Source organism: Somniosus microcephalus, chromosome 11 (genome assembly GCF_052327205.1).
Source record: "Somniosus microcephalus isolate GS21.2 chromosome 11, FLI_Smic_1.0, whole genome shotgun sequence".
Lineage (NCBI taxonomy): Eukaryota > Metazoa > Chordata > Chondrichthyes > Squaliformes > Somniosidae > Somniosus > Somniosus microcephalus.
In genome coordinates, this window is record NC_140997.1 from 134034995 (window position 1) to 134055677 (window position 20683).

Sequence of the window (20683 nt, forward strand, 5' to 3'; positions counted from 1 at the left end):
AAAAATAAGGGTGAAAGTGACATATAAAGGCCAGGAAATACCTAAAATGGATATATATGTATTGCCAGATGGAGGACCACCACTGCTAGGACGTGAATGGATCCGGAAGATACAATTAGATTGGCATTCCATACAGGCACTGAAGGCGGAGGCCAAAAAGGATGACGACGTCACACCTGGACGACTGTCAAAAATGCTAACCGACGCAAAAGAAGTGTTCCAGGAAGGACTAGGAACACTAAAAGGAATAACAGCAATGATTAAAATAGAGGAAAATGCAAGCCCAAAGTTTCTGAAGGCCAGACCAGTGCCTTACGCGATCAGACCAGCTGTTGAAGCAGAGCTGGAAGGGTTGGAACGTTCAGGAGTACTGTCCAAAGTGGACTGGAGCGAGTGGGCTACACCCATCCTTCCTGTAATTAAGAGGTCGTTGAGTAATACGCCTGGGGAACTAAAGAAGGTCCGCATCTGTGCGGATTTTAAGGTGACAGTGAACCCAGTCCTTCACACGGTACAATATCCGCTTCCACGAATTGAGGATATTTTCGCCTCGCTATCTGGAGGTAAACGCTTCACCAAAATTGATCTAGCCCAGGCCTACTTGCAAATGGAGGTAGAAGAAGCTTCGAAACAATACCTTGCGATCAACACTCATAAAGGTCTCTACCAATACAACCAGCTGGTGTTTCGAGTAGCCTCGGCTCCGGCTATCTGACAGAGGGCGATGGATCAGGTCCTGCAAGGGATTCCAGGGACCCAGTGTTATTTGGACGACATCTTGGTCACGGGCGTAAATGACGGTGATCACCTCGCCAACTTGGAGAAGGTGCTCACCAGATTAAAGGAGTATGGGCTACGAGCTAATCGCCACAAGTGCGAGTTTTTCCAGAAACAGATCTCGTATTGTGGCCACGTCATCGATGAAGAGGGGTTACATAAGTCCCCTGAAAAGATTGAGGCAGTAGTCAAGGCTCCAGCACCGGAAAATGTGTCACAACTGAGGTCGTTCCTCGGGCTGGTAAACTACTACCACAAGTTCTTACCAAATTTGTCCACAGTATTACACCCACTGAACACCCTACTGCAAACAGGGGTACCATGGAAGTGGGATGACGAACGTAGACGAGCTTTCCAGAAGTGTAAGGAATTGATCACATCAAAAGAGGTGTTGGCCCATTTCAACCCAGCATTACCAATTCGTTTGGCATGTGATGCATCACCCTACGGTATTGGAGCGGTGCTGTCGCACAAATTCCCAGACGGGCTGGAGAGGCCAGTAGCCTTTGCATCTCGGTCACTAACCTCAGCCGAGCGCAACTACACCCAGATTGACAGGGAGGCCCTCAGCCTAGTATGGGGAGTAAAAAAAATTCAACCACTATCTGCATGGGCAGAAGTTCACCTAGCTGACTGACCACCAACCACTTGTCTCCATCTTTAATCCTAAGAAGGGCGTTCCAGTGATGACTGCACAGCGGTTACAAAGATGGTCCCTGTTTCTAGGGGCGAATCAATATGAAATAGAATATAAAGGCACGAAACAGCATGGGAACGCTGATGGGCTATCGCGCCTGCCACTGCCTACTGTGGAGGAAGCACCAGCAGTGGACCCTATCGAGATATTTTATTCGTCAATAATTGAACGATTGCCAGTAACAAACGCGGATATAGAGAAGGAGACCCGAAATGATCCGACGCTGTCGCGGGTATACGAATTGATGGTGAGGGGATGGCCAACACATGGCGACTCATGTTGCCAGCATTCTCATCCAGAAGAGAACAGCTGTCAGTATGCCAGGGGACAGTGATGTGTGGATCCAGAGTGGTGATTCCACCGAAGTTAAGGGAGAGAGTGCTAAATGAGCCACATGAAGGTCATCTGGGGGGAGTGAAAATGAAAAGCCTTGCTAGGGCTTATGTGTGGTGGCCGGGAATCGATCAACAAATCGAAGACCTAACTAAGAGCTGCTTAGGATGCCAGAAGGCCCAAAATGCACCACCACATGCCCCTCTACACCCATGGGAGTGGTCCTCCTCTCCATGGCAATGGGTGCATATTGATTTCGCTGGTCCATTCATGGACTCAATGTTCTTAATAGCAGTGGATGCTCATTCAAAGTGGCCTGAGGTGATAAAAATGTCCTCCACCACTACAGAGAAAACGATTGCAGTCCTACGGACCATATTTGCCAGGAATGGTTTGCCAGAGCAGATTTGCTCTGATAATGGACCACAGTTTGTGTCCGACGAGTTCCAAAAATTTATGAGAAGGAATGGGGTAAGGCATTACACATCCGCCCCGTATCATCCAGCCACAAATGGATTGGCTGAGAGGTTCGTACAAACCTTTAAGAAGGCGATAAGGGCCATGTGTGATGATGAAATTCCACTACAGCATAAGATGGACAATTTCTTATTAGCCTACCGAAACGCGACACATGCAGTTACCAACCAGACCCCGGCCATGATGTTCTTTAACCGAAGGTTGAGATCTCGTCTGGACTTGCTCAGACCAAATGTGCGAAGAAATGTTGAGGATAAACAATTCCAGCACATCAATGAGAAGCCGACAAGGAGCTTCAACATAGGGCAACCAGTCTTGGCCCGTGACTATCGAACAGAGAAATGGCAACCCGGAACGATATGTACAAGGCAGGGGCCATTAATGTACACAGTGGATGTCGGGGAGAACATTGTGAGACGCCACGTCGATCAGATCTTAGCGTCACAGGAACGCGTCAACCCCATGTCTCGAGTACCTGGGAATGAACCCAACATACCGGTAGCATCTACTTCAGACCAAGTAGCAGTGGAACCCGATGAACTACCCGATGAAAAGGAGTCAGAATCGCCTCTGCACCAAGAACAAGAACCTCCGGAAAGGCGCTATCCCGAAAGGGTCAGGAAGCCGCCCCAAAGACTGAATCTATAAATGGACTTTTGTTGTTTAATGTACATGTTAAAAATGTTAATTGTTATTTGAATATTAGGGGTACTACTAATCTAAAAGGGGAGGAATTGTTGTGTATGTGCCATTAAGTCAGAACTACTTTTACAGCTCCTGTATACTGTAGTACCGGCAGTGACCACACCGGTATATAAGCTTTGCGCGTGCCTCTGTACCCCCAGTCATGAGACTACCCTCCTCCAGTAAAGACCTGTTTATTGTTGATGTACAGCATCTGTGTGATTATTTTATAACAGCATATCCTCTGAATCACGGATCCAACAGTAGCAAATGGAATTTAACCCTGAAAAGTGTGAGGTGATGCATTTTGGGAGGATTAACGAGGCAAGGGAATACACAATGAATGGTAGGACCCTAGGAAGGACAGAGGATCAGAGGGACCTTGGTGTGCATGTACATAGATCCCTGAAGGCAGCAGGACAGGTAGATAAGGTGGTTAAGAAGGCATATGGGATACTTGCCTTCATTAGCCAAGGCATAGAATATAAGAGCAGGGAGGCTATGATGGAGCTGTACAAAACGCTAGTTAGGCCACAGCTGGAATACTGTGTGCAGTTCTGGTCACCACACTATAGGAAGGATGTGATTGCATTGGAGAGGGCGCAGAGGAGATTCGCCAGGATGTTACCTGGGCTGGAGCATTTCAGCTAGGAGGAGAGACTGGACAGGCTGGGGTTGTTTTCCTTAGAGCAGAGAAGGCTGAGGGGGGACCTGATTGAGGTGTACAAAATTATGAGGGCCACAGATAGGGTAGATAGAAAGGATCATTTCCCCTTAGTAGAGGGGTCAATAACCAGGGGGCATAGTTTCAAGGGTAAGGGGCAAGAGGTTTAGAGGGGATTTGAGGAAAAACTTTTTCACCCAGAGGGTGGTTGGAATCTGGAACTCACTGCCTGAAAGGGTGGTAGAGGCAGGAACCCTCAACATTCAAGAAGTATTTAGATGAGCACTTGAAACGCCATAGCATACAAGGTTACGGACCAAGTGCTGGAAAGTGGGATTAGATTAGATAGGGCTTGATGGCCGGCGTGGACACGATGGGCCGAAGGGCCTCTTTCTGTGCTGTATAACTCTTGACTCTAACACCTTTCAGGGATCATAGCTGGGATCTTCATGGCCTGTTTGGCTCTGTACCTCACTGCATTTTAGTTATGGCGCCATTAAGGTGTCTCCGTTTTGAAATTTCAGAATTTATTCTGTACTCTTTTTAAAAATCGGCTCTACCTTCATCAATGGATACAGTCCAAGCCATCCACAGCGTTATGCACCTTGAGAGCACTGTGCCCCAAGTCTCTTCCTACGTCAAATGTTTCAGCCAGAGCTCCAACATTTGTCCTCCGTACCTTTCATTTTGCCGAGGTGACTGCCTCTACACATCTTACCACATGGGTTCTTCATGGGCCAATTGATATTCTGACAGTATTGATGCAATTTATGTCTAACCTTCACCAGTTTGCAGCATTAGGGAGAGAGAACCGCCCACTAAAGCCGGTGAGTTAGGCGAGGAGTCTGCTATGTGGGAAGAAGGGGATGATCCACCACAGCCTCGTCAGATCTCATTTTGCCCAGTTAATTGTGCAATGAGCAGTTAGTATCAGACCCTTCAAAACTCTGCTGCTGGACAGAATCACTTCATAAACTACCTAGAATTCTCCAGGTTTTTCACTTTCTGCATCCTAAAGCAGCTGCCTTGGGTCTGTGGAAAATGTTCAAACATCGTCCCTCTGTTAAACCAGTGGACGAGTCCCATACATTTTTAACCTTCGCCCAGGAGGATGACTTTACTTGCCCTGCTTGGTTTCTCTCTGGTCTCCATAGATACCATTGGGATATGGAGACCCCAGTTATTTCCCCTCAGAATGATTGCCAGCATTTGGAGTTCTTGGGTGAGTGTACATCCTGGGATTCTGTCTAAATGAGGCATTTTTCCAGCTTCCTTGGACGCGTGTTACTAGTATGATCTGCTTAGGGGCTTCATTTCTCTTCGACAGCCTCATGTAAACCACATGGTTGCAATTCGCCTTCCTAAACTACCAGATTTTGATGGATGGGACATGTCTGTCCCAACAGTTGTTAATTTGTGCCCGAATTTCTCAGGAGTTAATTTTGGAGACTTAAAGCAGTGATGGAATTCTGATGTCAGCACCCGACTCAACAAACAGCGAGTCTCTCTTCCTCTCACTTTGTTCAGCACCACCTCTTATTGGGGATTATGGATTTTCTTCCGCCAGTGCCAATTCCTGCTTTTGGCCTAATGCCATCATTTCAGGTAGCATTACTTGGACCTCATGTGCCACCTCCATCCCTCCAATATCTCTGCGAACATTGGCCTTTAATTGACCTCTGGGCGATGTAAGTAGTAGTGTGGGCTAACCCAGGTTCCAAATTCCCCCCTTGTTTGCTCTGCATCCCTTCTCTTCCTCTCCACCCTTCCCCTCCCCTCCAGCCCTAGTAGAGAAGACTGGCGTGGTCCTCGTGGAAGATGGCAATCCCATGATTACTACTGTGTGCCACTGCCTGCATGGGCATCATGTTACACTGCTGGCTGGCAAAGGACACACTTGCCAGCGAGTCTCCGTCCAGCTACTGCAGGCTGGGGCAGCGGGGAACTGCAATTAGTGAAAGTTCCAAGTGTAACAGTAAATAGAAACTCAGGTGGTTTGTGAGCAGAAACACATTTCCTTTAATCCAAATTGCTTTCCAATAAAATAAGATTCAAAGTCTGGAACACAGGAAAGCTGCGTTCTACTACAAGGAAGCAATCGGTTTGGAAATATTAGCAGAAGCAAACCAATTTTTGTTAAAACTTAGGGAAGTAAAAGAGTTTGTAGATGTATAGATTTCTGCAGCATGCAGTACTGGTCATCGGCCAGTTTGAGCTGATTTCAGAATCTTTCTTTTGGTGCTGTCTTTTAGTTTAGAGTTTTCGCTTGTACCTCACGTGACAAGGGAAGGCTGCAAACAGCTCTGGCCAACTGTAACACCCAGGTTTTCTTCTCCAGCTCCAAGTGTTTGGGGGGGTGGGGTAAACTATCAGAGTTGAGGTACTGTAGCTTAGTGATTATGGTACTGACATGTGCTCAAATCCCACCACAAGTGGGGAAAAGTGAATTCATTAAATCTAGTGATTTGTGGACTAGCACCAGACAAAATAACCATGAAAGCTGCCAATTGTCACAAAAACTGTAACTGGTTCAATGTCCTTCAGGGAACGGAACGGAACTTACATCCCCTACCCGGTCTGGCCTACATGCGCCCCCAGTCCTGTACTATTTGGTTGACTATTAATGCCCTCGGGGCAACTGGGGATAGAGCCTTGCCGGTGTCGCCCACATCCTGAAAACAAAATAAGAGGGTGTTGTGTCAGCATACTTGGTGTGGCTGTGTCTTCAGGGCGTGAGCAGTTGTACTTATCCTTTTGATCAGGGCACAACCCTTGACTTCTGTAAACAGTGTTGATTCCTGAAGCACAGTTCCCCCAATCTCCTATTCCGTGGTGACCTTAAAGGCAGTGAGCTCAATTAACTTTGCGATAAACAATAATAATTAATAATTCAACTTTATTGTCATTGTACAATGCACAAGTACATGAACAACGTAATGTGATCTTGCAAGCTCCCATGAGTCCAGTACAAATAACATTAACATTAAATGTAAATAGCACCGCCCTGGGAGAAGCAAAGCCGCTGCGTCTGTGCGCGCCGCCAATCCATTTCCACCATTCCTCCTGTCTGACAATCTTCAGCCCAACGCCCGGGCCTGCTCACCAGCCGCCCCTCCTCGGGGCTCCTTCCGTGACCACCTCACCAACCGCCCCTCCTCGGGGCTCCTTCCGTGACGACCTTCTGCACCTGGTCTTCCCTGATGGTCACCCCTCCAGGATACTAACCAGGCCTGGCTCTGCTTAGTTTCCAAGCCTTGCCAGTGACCCTGTCCCTAGTCCCAGAACATAGAGCCAGTCTACTTGATAACTAAAATGATCTGGTTAGACCAGCAAGTTAATGGTTAAGGCGCGGTTCCTGACAGCTGAGCAGCTTGAGTAATTTATTTAACCTTTCCCAGGCTTCACACCCCTTTTGGATGTTAACTGTTTGGGGATGTCAATTATGGAGCAGAGAAAGGAAGATAAAAAAACCAGAGGAAGAGATTACCTGGATAATAGGAGCAAGCATTCACTGCTCCCAGGTCAGCGAGGCTCAGTTGGTAGTACGCTCACCTCTGAGGTGTGGGTTCAAGTGCTGCACCAGGACTTGAGCACATCATCTGGTTGACACTAGTGCAGAACTGAGGGAGTGCTGCATGATTGGAGGTCCCATTATGAAGCTCAGACATTAAACTGGGATTCTGTCTGCCGGTTCAGGTGGATGTTAAATGTCCCACGGCACTTCTTGAAGAGGAGCAGGAGAGTTCTCCCGGTGCCCTGGCTAACATTCCCCTCTCAAACAAAAACAAATCAGTCAGTCATTCTCCGGCTGCTGCTCGTTTCTGGGATCTTGCTGTGTGCAAGCTGGCGGTCACATTTGCCTACGTGACGACAGTAATTCCTTGTATATGAAGCATTGCTGAGACACATGATGAAATGTCACATATGCAAATTCTTTCTTTTTGCAAGACGGGTACAGTCACATGCCCAATACAGGAGCGTACAGAAATAGGGAAAAAAAGTCATGAACCTTAACTAGTTTACAGGACCAAACTGATAAAGCCCAGACTATTTACTTAAACCTTGTCAACAGAAAGAGGTCAATTCGCATGGCAGTGGTCGGAGCCTCTGTCACAGTGCTGGTAATTACGATGGTTTGTCAGTTTCACAAGTGGGATCTGTATCACATCTTTGAAACCAATTGAAAACACTACAATTCTCAACTGAAGCAGTTTTCGGTCTTGCATTAGTCTGACCGCCCTGTATTTAGAATATTCTGCTTCTGCCTCGAATCCAAATTGACAGCCGTAATGTCCCCTTCACATTTATTTAATTCCTCGCATATAACCAGCTCGCCCCTCCTGTGTAACGGCTCTTCCGTTTTTGTACATTATCCGGAAGATCCGCAGATCATGTAATCCCGGAGGCTGCGATCTGCTGCCAGCTCTACCGGAAACACACACTGCACGACCTCGTGACCCCTGGGGACAGCAGACTGCGGGCGTCTTGTTTAAATGCTCATGGCTGCTCCCAGTAATCGGCAAGAAAAGAGCTACGACGATAGCAAAACACTGCAGATGTTGGAAATCCGAAATAACAACAGAAAATGCTGGAAAAACTCAGCAAGTCAGGCAACATCCGTGGAGAGAAATTTGAGTTGACGTTTCGGGTTTGACCCTTCTTCAAAACTGGGCTTTGAAGAAGGGTCAAACCCGAAACGTCAACTCAAATTTCTCTCCACGGATGTTGCCCGACTTGCTGAGTTTTTCCAGCATTTTCTGTTGTTATTAAAAGAGCTACCTCTCCTACATTACAGCAGTTTCTCGACCAGACTGAATTCACTTGGACTTCAGTGCTGGTTAATCGTTCGATGTTCGCTGCTGTCGCTTTGCACGTGTGCTCAGAACAAAGAATTTTAGCAGCAGGAAAATGCCATTTGGCTGGACAAGCCCGAATCGTTATCGGAGATCAACCCACCTGCAGACTGTGAATGGGGGTCGGTGCAGCCACAGAGTGGAACGAGCTGCCTGCACATTGCAAGGGGCATTTCAAGTCTACCATCATCACCTATGCCTACTGTAAAAATATACAATCAAAACCACCAAAGCCGGCCAGTACATGGGCGGCTCTGAAGGTTGCTGCTGAGACTTTTCGGTGTCTAATGGGTTCCAGACACAATGGGGTCGAACTTAACTTTGTGCGATAGTGTAAAATGGGTGATAGCGAATCAGCAGCCGGAATTACATCTCTCCCATTGACGACAACGGGAATAAAAATGGGGAGAGGTGTAAAATGGGCTGCCAACTCGCTATCAGCTGTTTACAAGACCAACAGCACTGAATCCCACCTCCACCAACAGCCGACAGACAGTGAAGCTACAAGCAGAGGTCCAGAGACATTTGGAGCAGAAACCGCAGCCCCCAGAGGCCACAGATAAAGGGGGAGGTGGGCTGCTGGTGACCTCCTGCTGATGACTGGTCTGATGCAAGATTCTGATTTGCTAAGGATGTACTTTCCATCATAAGAACATAAGAAATAGGAGGAGTAGGCCATTCGGCCCCTCGAGCCTGCTCTGCCATTTAACAAGATCATCTAACTCATCTCCACTTTCCTGCACTATCCCCATATCCCTTGATTCCCTTAATATTCAAAAATCTATCGACCTCTGTCTTGAATATAATCAACGACTGAGCCTCCACAGCCCTCTGGGGTAGAGAATTCCAAAGATTCACCACCCGCTGTGTGAAGAAACTTCTTCTCATCTCAGTCCTAAATGGCCGACCTCTTATTCAGACTCTGACCCCTGGTTCTAGACTCCCCAGCCAGGGGAAACATCCTCCCTGCATCTACCTTGTCGAGCCCTGTAAGAATGTGTATGTTTCAATGAGATCACCTCTCATTCTTCTTCTAGAATGTACTCAAATTAGAAGAAAGTAACTAATAGTGTCACACAAGGATCAGTGCTCAGGGCGTCAACTATTCACTATATTTATTAATGACATGGATAACAGAACAGAGAGCCATATATCCAGGTTTGCCAATGACACAAAGATAGGTGGCACAGTAAGTAGTGTAGAGGGTTATCAGTCTGAGAACCAGGCACAGTCCTGAGTTACTACTACTGCTGTGATGTGAAATGGTGACAATGATCCTTAGGTGGGACATAAGTCGGTATCTTGGGGAAGAGATGGCTCTACAATAACATGCCTGCCGATGGAAGATTGGAACCAACTCAACCCTGTGTGGCAGATTTAATAATCTGATACCTACGACAGGAGTTCCACAGCACTTCAAGCACAATTGAGTGACCAACCAACTTGGTTCCTTACTAGGTCCTGGAGGGGTACAGACAATATTGGGGGCCACTTGGCTCCAGCTATCTCTACAAGCCAATGTGTTAATCACAGAATCACAGAAACCCCACAGTGCAGATAGAGGCCATTTCGGCCCATTGAGCCTGCACCGACACATGTCCCACCCGATCCCCATAACCCCTACACCAACACATATCCCACCCTATCCCCGTAACCCCACGTATTTAATCCCCCTAACACTAAGGGTCAATTTATCATAGCCAATCAACCTAACCCGCACATCTTTGGACTGTGGGAGGAAACTGGAGCACCCGGAGGAAACCCACGCAAACACGGGGAGAATGTGCAAACTCCACACAGACAGTCGCCCGAGGCCGGATTCGAACCCGGGTCCCTGGCGCTGTGAGGCAACAGTGCTAACCACTATGTCTCCTAGCTGGACAAGCAGCAAGGATACTTTGTGCTGTTTTAGCTGGTTCTACTCCAGCAGTAGCCCCTGTGCACACATGGCTGTTTTCAAACTGCACCAAAACTCTTTAGATTTAGGTAAGTGGGGAATGTCCCTACAGGGAGTCAGTGTGCACTCCATGTCAGGCATCAGAAACTCTACCTATGTGGATTTCTCGGTAACTTGGTTACAAAGAATTACATTGAAATTATAACACAGAAACAGGCCGTTCGGTTCAACCGTGTTGGTGTTTATCCTCCATACAAACAGTATTCCTAATCCCGTGGGTCCGACCTGTTCTCTTATCTCATTATCTCCCTTCAACCACCTATCGAACCTGTTCTTAAATAGTTGACATGATCTCTGCTTCACTCACTAAATGCAGTAGTGCAATCCATTGCCTCACAACCCTTTGTGGTTTGGGGATGATAGTGAGTGTGTGTGTGTGTGTGTGTGTGTCAGACACCCCGCAGGAAAAACTGTAGCAGAGTTAAATATTTTTGACCCTGGTTACTTTAACCTGTAGGACCCCTGTGCTTTTCTCATTGCCTGACTGGGAGGTGCTGTCTGCTCGGCCTCCCCTCCTCTGCTTGGGGGAAATCATGGGCACAAACCTGCAAACTACCCCTCGCTGGCACAGCACGCCCGTACATGAACACACAGTACCATCAGGGGGCATAAATACAGTCAGCAATCGTTTGTAAAAAACTGTACCTTTCTCATCTCCTGAAGGCATGAACTCCCCGAGAGGGGTACAGTTCCCCAAGTACTACGCAGCCTCCTCATTCAAGTGGCCATCATTCATGAGAGAGCCATGGCAGTGAGTGAGCCATGGCATTGCGGTCTAGCTCAATCCTATCCTCGCCCAGCATTTGTGCACACGCACTTCCAGTAGGGGATGCTGTGTAGCGATCAGGAGCGTGAATCCTGGCCCTTTTCCCCTTCCCTCGGCAGAGTGGCTCCAGCCAATTGTAGCATTACTGCTGCCTTAGCTGAGCTCAGATAATGCAGCACAGTCCGGGGATCAAATCTGGGAACTTCCAGAGAACAGAATGGCTCAGAGGAGGCTGATACTCCAGTGCAGTACTGAGGGAGCACTGCACTGTCAGAGGTGCCGCCTTTCGGGTGAGAAATTAAACCGAGGCCTTGTCAGCTCTCTCAGGTGGATGCAAAAAATCCCACAGCACTATTGGAAGAAGAGCAGGGGAGTTCTCCCTGGTGTCCTGGCCAATATCTATCCCTCAATCAACATCACGAAAACAGATTATCTGGGCAACATCACATTGCTGTTTGTGGGATCTTGCTGTGTATAAACCGGCTGCCATATTTCCTTCATTACAACAGTGACTATGATTCAAAAGTAATTCATTGGCTGTAAAGCACTTTGGGACGTCATAAATGGTGCTAACAAATGCAAGTCTTTTACCTCTGAGTTATCAGGACAATCGGGTGGCAATCTTAATTATAAATACACATTTCACTTATCTGTAATCTGATGGCAAGTTTGCCTCGCCTACAATTTAGTGAATAGTTTTACCTTGATGCCAAAACATTCCCAAAAATAATTCACATGTTTCTATTCATTAGTACCTCATGTTACTGGACTACTGATCCAGAGGCCTGGACTAATGATCCGGAGACATTGGGGCAGTTGGGGAATTTAAATTCAGTTAATTAAATAATTCTGGAATTAAAAAGCTAGTACAGGTAGACTATCCTTTATCCGAAAACCTCAGGACCAGCCGAGTTTCGGATAAAGGAGAATTTCGGATTTCGGAAGGTGGGTCGGCAGGGGTCCGCGGGGGGGTCGGCGGGGGTCCGCGGGGGGGGGGGGGTCGGCGGGGGGTTGTGCGCACGACTTACGCTGACGCTCAGCGTAAGTCAGTCGGGGTCGGCGGGGGTCGGGGCCGGCGGGGTCCGCGGGGGGGTCGGGGCTGGCCGGGTCGGCGGTTGTCGGGGTCGGCGGGGGGGATCGGCGGTTGTCGGGGCCGGCGGGGTCCGCGGGGGGGTCGGGGCTGGCGGGGTCGGCGGTTGTCGGGGCCGGCGGGGTCCGCGGGGGGGTCGGCGGTTGTCGGGGCTAGCGGGGTCGGCGGTTGTCGGGGCCGGCGGGGTCCGCCGGGGGGGGGGTCGGCGGGGGGTCGTGCGCACGACTTACCCTTTATCCGAACTTCCGAAACCGGAACCCTCTAAAAACCGAAGGTTTTTTCGTTCGTACGCACGACTTACGCTGAACGAAAAAACCTTCGGTTTTTAGAGGGTTTCGGTTTTCGGAAGTCCGGATAAAGGGTAGTCTACCTGTATCAGTAATGGTGACCATGAAACTACCGGATTGTCGTAAAAACCCATCTGGTTCACTAATGTCCTTTAGGGAAAGAAATCTGCCGTTCTTACCCGGTCTGGCTGATACGAGACTCTAGACTCACAGCAATGTGGTTGATTCTAAACTGCCCTCTGCGGTTCAAGAAGGCGGCTCATCACCACCTTCTCAAGGGGCAACTTGGGATGGGCAATAAATGCTGGCCTTGCCAGCGACGCCCACATCCCCTGAATGATTAAAAAAACCTCAGCTGCCCATGGGTTGTCACAAAAGCATCAGGCAGCGGTCTTTATTGTGGGGGTTTAACCACAGTCTCAGCCACACGTTTGATTTTGCCTCTTGACTTTTTCAGTGCTCCACTTAGATTGTTTTGCCCCACTCCTCTCCTGAAGCTGCTGGCTCTTTGCTGGGGTAGAGATTCCAGGGCCAGCAACCTGCCTCATGGTACCTTCTGCCAGTGGCCATTCTTCATGTGTGAGCCTGGACTCCCACGGTTTTAAGGAGTTGATCACACACGCTTTTACACACAGGTTGTGCAGTGCCTGGAGTTTCTCTTGCAGCTCCACTAGGATACACTAGGCTGCCAGAGTCAGCCTCTCATTCTACATCCTAAAAGCCGCTACTGATCGCAGATGGCATTTCGACCATTGCTGCTTCACAGCAGACGGACCCAAAAGTCCGACAGCAATAGCACACATGGTTTGTGCATTCAGTTTTTACTGCTCACTTAACAAATGAGGCCACTAAAATCCATCCTAATTGCTTACCTTTTCCCTCTTTGCCATTCTTTCATCAATGTCAATGCAAACTTTCAGCCAAATTAAAACGCCAGGACAAACACTGTTCTTAATAAAAGGTGCAACACAACGGTACAGAAAGGAAGGGGCTTGGAATCCCAGGGACAGTATGTCCTGCTGCCTTCTCTTTCCCGGCTGTGTTGTCAGTGACACTAGAAACACGTCCTTTTGTTGTGTTGAGAATCTCCAGCCTTTGGACAGGCCGAAGTCTGGCTGTACTGGAGTTTTAAAAGCCTTCGGTTTCTTGCTGTGTATTAAAAGCCATCTCCAGCCCTGTCGCGGTGTGCCCCTCTCCCTCACTGGTTGCTGCAGATCGCCGATGAGGACCTTGCCGATGAAGTCTGCTTCTTCCGTCTCTTGTTCAGGAGGGGATTACTGGTTTTGTCCAAGTCCTTAATTGTCACCTGGTCGTAGTCGACTCGCATAGTGGCGAGTGCACTTGTCATTTCATCCTAAACCACAGTGCAGGACACAGCATTAGAGCAAATAACCAACTTGGACACTGAGGTGTTTTGTAAAATCTATAGTCTAAAAAATTCGATAAAGCCCAAAAAGCAGGGCGAAGTTTGCTCACGCTCATAAAAAGAGTGCAGGCAGCGCCGTTATTTTAGCACTGCCTGCTGATTGCAATGATTGCTGTGCAGAATCTACCGTGCAATGTGCTGTTTCAGGCAGTGAGCTCAGCGGGAGGCTGAAGGTCGGGTCTAAACTACCTGTGCTACCTGATCAGCAAATCGAGATTTAGGAATCCGAAGTGCATGTTTGTGGTTCTGTTTCTCGTGTTTTGTAGGTTGACAGAGAGGGATGTGCAAGATAAATCAAAGACTAAAAATACACTAAGCGGTCCGATTTTAAAGAATGCAACCTGCAGTTTAAATGAAATCTATGTTTAATTCACCTGCTGAAACTCTCATATTTAGCTGGCTAATTTGTCAAGTACAATTATTAATCAAAAAAAGTCATAATTAACTGATTAAATGACTGCAATTTGGGTGGAATCATTCTAGCAGTTTGAGGTTCCAAATAGTTGAATTTATGAAAACTCATGCTACGTGTCACAAACTTCCTGATTACACCATCTAGTGCAAACAATGTCAAAATTATTTGAAACTGTGATCAGCGAAGAATGCAAACCTGTCACAGAGCCTGGTTCTGGTGGGGCTGCACATATTCTGCATAGTGATTGAAGACTGAGTGATCTTTAGATCTCTGCCACTTTCTCCCAGGTCAGATATGCACTGGCACCGGCTGCATGCACGGACGTGCTTTGGAGAGGGCGTTAAAAGGAACGCAATGTCCAAAATCGCTCAACGTGCTCCCTCGACCCTGTCCCATCAAACACTCACAAGGACCAAGTATAGAAAAGAGTTGCATCCTATGGGCTCATTGATGGACTGAGTCAAGAACCAGTCATGCATTGCACTGACGACAACGTGAGAAATATAGTGCCTTTAATGTAGAAAAGGTCACAAGGTGTCTCACAGAGCCGTAAGGAACAAAAAGGACGCTGAGCCAAAGAAGGAGATATTAGGACAGGTGACCAAAAGCTTGGTCAAAGATTGGCCTTTTGGAGGGTCTTAAAGAGGGAGAGTGAGGCAGAGGAATTCCTGAGGATGGAGCCTAGTCAGCTCAAGACCACCATTGAGAGTGGGGAGCCAGCGAGCTCGGCTGGGAGGGTGCACAATGCTGGAGGAGATTACAGAGATAGGGAGGGCCGAGGCCATGAAGGGATTAAACAAAAGGATGCAAATTTGGAATTTGAGACTCTGGGGGATGGGTGCCCATGTAGGACACTGAGGACAGGGCGATGGGTGAGTGGAACTTGATGCAGGAAAGGATACAGGTAGCAAAGTTTTGGATGAGCTGAAGTTTGCGGACGGTGGGAGACCAGCCAGAATAGCATTGGAATAGTGAAGACTGGCGATGACAAAGGCAAGCATTAGGGTTTCAGCAGTAGATGGGCTGAGGCAGGGGCGGAGGTGGGCGATATTGCGGAGGTGGAAGTAGGCGGCCTTTGTAATAGAAAAGATATGGGGTCGATAGGTCAGTTCAGGGCTGAATATTGATGTTGAGGTTGCAAGCATTATGGTTCAGCCTGAAACAGCAGCCAGGGAGGGGGGATGGAGTCTGGCAAGGGCACAGAGTTTGTGTTGGGGGCTGAAGACAATGGGTTTGGTTTTCCCAATAATTAGCTGGAGGAAATGGTGACTCATCCAAGACTGGATGTCACACAAGCAGAGAAGCAGGGGAGAGGTAGAGAGAGATGGTGGAGGGGTAAAGAGGGGTGTCTTCACAGTGCATATGGAAGCTGACCTATGTCTATCTTTCCTGATTGGGCATGCCTATCTTACACTGGGCTGGATGAAGTCTCCCATCAACACAACCTGCCTTTTCTCACTTATCTTCTATCACTCTAACCTGACGAGTCGTTCTCTTATTTTGTTCTGTTTGGAAACTCCTGGCCACAGAATTTTGTATCATAGCTTTTCCTGTGGTGCTGGGTCAACTGCTTTGACCTCCCCACCTTTTCCTTCCCCCTATCCTCCCTGAATACCCTGTCCCCTTGTAATCAGGTAGTGCTTTGAAAGCCTTGACCTTTTTCCGAGAGTTAGCTTTTGTTTTACACTGGTCTCAGGAAATTACAATCCTGAAGGACGAGTTCCCACCCAAAGTTCCTTCCATTCCTTAATGATCGGGGCACTGGGCTATTATGGAGACAGGATGAAGAAGCTTCATCGGTTCGGCCAGTTCCTTCCTTTGTGTATGCGGTTGGTAAATGAAGGAAAACAATGGTGGATTACCTCACTTTTTCAGAGAGAAGTTCAATACACCTGCACAAAGCTTCCTCCCCACCTGCCCTCCTTTCTCAATGTGACCCGGTGTGACTTGGAGCGGTGTTTTACTGTCTTAGTGCATGCTGTCTCCAGTTTAGTGGCTCTCCCTGGTCTCCAGACAAAAGAGCTGAATGGTTCATTGCTGTTTGTGGGAGCTTGCTGTGCGCAAATTGGCTGCCGCGATTCCCACATTACAACAGTGACTATACTTCAAAAGTACTTCATTGGCTGTGAAGCACTTTGGGATGTTCTGAAGTCATGAAAGGTGCTGTAGAAATGCAGGTTCTTTCTTTTTCTTTTCCTAACCATACTGTTTACAACAACACAAGCATTTGTTCCTTTTATTCTGTACTACTGTGTTTGACATGTGAGTGAGAACACACTGACCTTCACCTCCTCCCACATATCTTTCTCTTCTTGAAGCACTCGGCTCGTGTGGAGTGGGGTCTGAGGAACCGCCATCGATTGCTGGAAGCACAAAGGGTATTTGAATGATTTGGTCAGTCAACTCGCTTTTCCCACAAGCCGCTCCATAACAGACCATTTTCTGTTTCGTACAACACACCCCTCAAATGGCGCCATTAATTCAGTAAGGCTGCTACAATTGGCCTAGTTTGGGAAGCGGGAACATCACAGCCGGGACACCCGCTCCTGGTTGCTATCCAGAGACATCTGCTGGATAGGGCGTCAGGTTAGGACAGGATCAGATGCGGCCCTGATATTCCATCACCTCCCCCTTTCCTGGTCTAATAGCTTGCTGATATTCACAGGGTAGGCTGGCATTTGAAAGCCTGAGCCAGATAGCAGAGGACAACTGGCCTTAACAGGACTAGAAACAACTTTAGAAGAGAGGAGGAAACTAGGGATGGGGAATGCATTTTCTACACTTAACGTTTGATACAGGTGTCCTGTTACAGCCCCTCTTCTGTTGTGGTGTATCCATGACTAATGCACAGGCACACCTTGAGCCACTCTTGTGATGCTGCTATTATCTACACTTGCGTTGTAATCACTAGCATTGCGCCGTCCTCATTACTAACACACACACCTTTGAGATCGGACGACTCTACTGCTCCCACACACATTAGTACAACTGCAGAGTTCAAATATTGTCCTGCAAAATGCGGAGTGCGGTATCCATCCCATGCAGCTGTACTGGCGCGTGACGTCAAGAAAGAAAAAGCTGGAGAATGCCGAGACCTACGTTAATCCAGGGGTGGTTCATAAACTCGGTGATCGTCATTCGCTCTGTGGGGTCGGTCTTCAGCACCTGCCGGATCACATCTTTCGCTGCACAGAAAGGAAATTCAACAGTTACAAGAACTGACTGCCATCAATGCACCCAGCTCAACGCCACGAAAACACGACTCCAAAATTCCAGTTACTGAATGGAGGCCCAAGTGCCAGGGTCACAGTCCAGGGAAATCTTCAAACCAGCCGTTCTTCACGGGGAGCCGAGAGAGCGTGGGCAGGGTATCAGACTGTGGGCAAGGCCCATCTGATCCTCACCTGGCATCTATACGTGCACTTTCCAGTGCGAGTCTCTGGATAGTTACTGGATTAGTGATCCAGAGGCCTGGACTGATCCAGAGGCCTGGACTAATCCAGAGAACGGGAGTTTAAAACCCACTGTGCCAGTTTGAGAATTTGAATTCAGTTTGTAAAATTTGGGAATAAATAAAAAGCTGGGATCAGTAAAAGTGACCTTGAAGCTGTCGGATTGTCGTAAAAACCCAACTGGCTCACTAATGTCCCATAGGGAAGGAAACCTGCCATCCTTTACACAAACTGGCCAGTGTATGACTCCAGTTCCACACCAGTGTGGTTCACTCTTAACTGCCCTCTGAAGTGGCCTAGCGAGACACTCCGTTGTATCAAACCACTACCAGTGGTTCAAGAAGAAGAGCTACCACCACTAGGGCAACTAGGGATGGGCAATAAATGCTGGCCTTGCCAGCGACGCCCACATCCCAAAATTGAATATTAAAAAGGAGCGGGAACCCTGGCTGATTTCCCTCCTCCCAGGTGCAAGGGGCCAAGGGCTGTCCCGTGTGGATTGAATCCAAGAGCTCCTGGTTTGTTCCACATTGGCAGGCAATTTGCCATTGAGGAAGCGTAACCGATGAATTTAAAATCTGAAAGTGTTCTGCACTGTGGGTGGGAGCTGTGCTTGGTCAGCTTGCTTACAGTCAAAGTGCATCAACTTAATCACACCTGTTGGGTAACCTTGGAATACATTAAATGTATAGACATCAGGGATTCAGAGAACTGAATATTGCTTGGTACAGAGCAGCTGACTACCTTTACACCAGCTCTCTGCTTAATCATTATTCTCATTGATGACTATTCGTATCTATTCAGACAATCGCAGCATCGTGACTTGAAAGGGGACGTTTTACACTTGTGCCGTTCCGAGAGAGTCTCGCTGTTCTCTCTCAAGTTCTTGTCTGATGTAACTATGAGCAGGACAATGTCATATTTCCACCTCGTTTGATTCTATGCAGCCAAAGTTGTTTCCAAGCATCAAATATGACCTGTGGCTGCTCCTCAACCCATGATACAAGATGATCAAGTAACAGAGCAGTCACCAAGATCTACAACGAATCACTTAATTTGGTGAACTTATCTGCTTCTGATTGAAGTAAAGTACAAAACCTTCAAAAACTGGCAGGTGGTTTTGACCCAGTGAATCCGTTCAGTAACATGCTGCAGTGTGTGCTCCTTCTACACTGTCCCATCAAACACTCCCAGGGCAGGTACAGCATGGGTACAGAGTAAAGCTCCTTCTACACTGTCCCATCAAACACTCCCAGGGCAGGTGCAGCACGGGTACAGAGTAAAGCTCTTTCTACACTGTCCCATCAAACACTCCCAGGGCAGGTGCAGCACGGGTACAGAGTAAAGCTCCCTCTACACTGTCCCATCAAACACTCCCAGGGCAGGTGCAGCACGGGTACAGAGTAAAGCTCCCTCTACACTGTCCCATCAAACACTTCCAAGGCAGGTACAGCATGGGTCAGATACAGAGTAAAGCTCTCTCTACACTGTCCCATCAAACACTCCCAGGGCAGGTACAGCATGGGTCAGATACAGAGTAAAGCTCTCTCTACACTGTCCCATCAAACATTCCCAGGGCAGGTACAGCATGGGTCAGATACAGAGTAAAGCTCCTTCTACACTGTCCCATCAAACACTCCCAGGGCAGGTGCAGCACGGGTACAGAGTAAAGCTCCCTCTACACTGTCCCATCAAACACTTCCAAGGCAGGTACAGCATGGGTCAGATACAGAGTAAAGCTCCCTCTACACTGTCCCATCAAACACTTCCAAGGCAGGTACAGCATGGGTCAGATACAGAGTAAAGCTCCCTCTACACTGTCCCATCAAACACTCCCAGGCCAGGTACAGCACGGGTTAGATACAAAGTAAAGCTCCCTCTACACTGTCCCATCAAACGCTCCCAGGGCAGACATAGGTCAGAAGCAGAGTAAGAGTCCCTCTAACATGTCCTAGGGAGCTTTACTCTGCATCGAGTCCATGTGAATTAAATTGTTGATTCCCTATCACTGACAATAAATGATAGCTTGATAGCTATGATAAGAACATTGCCAAATATTAACAAAGTGAAAAAGTGTGAACAAACATACTGAATGAAACGTTAGCTGAGCGTTACATTCGAAACCTGCTGGAATGTACCTGACTGCGAGCCAGCAGGTCTATGGTTATCAGTGATACAAGTGCAGAGACACTTGGTTTCAAGTTCCACGCATCCAGTTACCTTCCTCGGAGACTTCTGACCACTCTGGGTTCGGAAATTCATACTGCCCCATTCGGATTCTCTTCTTCATACCAGGAGAGATGGCCAGGCCGTGATTGGAGTAGAATGGAGGATATCCACACAGTCTGCGGACACAGGTATGTTGATTAGCAAAAAGCACTGCTGAACATGTACAGAGGCAAACTATCTTGTTTCCCCAAGGCTTTCCTCATCTCCTCTGAAGAAGTTTACTGTTGCAGAGGAACAGGTCCACAGGTGCTGGCTACCCTCTGGTACCTCACCCAAGTGGCTAGTTTTTGTTTGTGTGCGACTATAGAGCAGGCCAACAGGCTATTTGACTGTGGCAGCAATCATAGTCAAGCCAAACCCTGTGTTCACCTTTGCACACATTTCCAGAAGAGGTCACTGAACAACAGTCAAGATGAGGGCGATCCTGGCTGATTTTTTCCCCCTTTCTCGTCAGCCCCTACCATTGTCCTAACAGAGATTAGGCACTTCATCCCAGGCCATGGATGGAAGCTTTGACCTTCTAGCCTGTATCATACTGGATGGTGCACATACCCACTGAATCATCAGCACACTTTG

At 48.0% G+C, this 20683-nt stretch overlaps 1 protein-coding gene across 3 annotated transcripts in view; it reads right to left on the reverse strand.

The window, feature by feature from the left end:
* Window positions 1–9583: 9583 nt before the first annotated feature.
* LOC147110894 (MAP kinase-activated protein kinase 2-like) overlaps window positions 9584–20683 on the reverse strand; it is a 125941-nt gene continuing 114841 nt past the window's right edge. For 2 of the 3 annotated variants that reach the window (XM_086001287.1, XM_086001284.1), the window contains 4 exons: window positions 20099–20223; window positions 17526–17611; window positions 16709–16789; window positions 9584–13939 (listed from right to left, as the gene is read on the reverse strand). In XM_086001287.1, the coding sequence (XP_085857413.1) occupies window positions 13784–13939; window positions 16709–16789; window positions 17526–17611; window positions 20099–20223 (448 nt within the window). In that variant the 3' untranslated portion in view covers window positions 9584–13783. Of the gene's footprint in view, window positions 13940–16708; window positions 16790–17521; window positions 17612–20098; window positions 20224–20683 lie in introns of all 3 variants that reach the window. The other variant, XM_086001286.1, reaches the window with a different exon arrangement.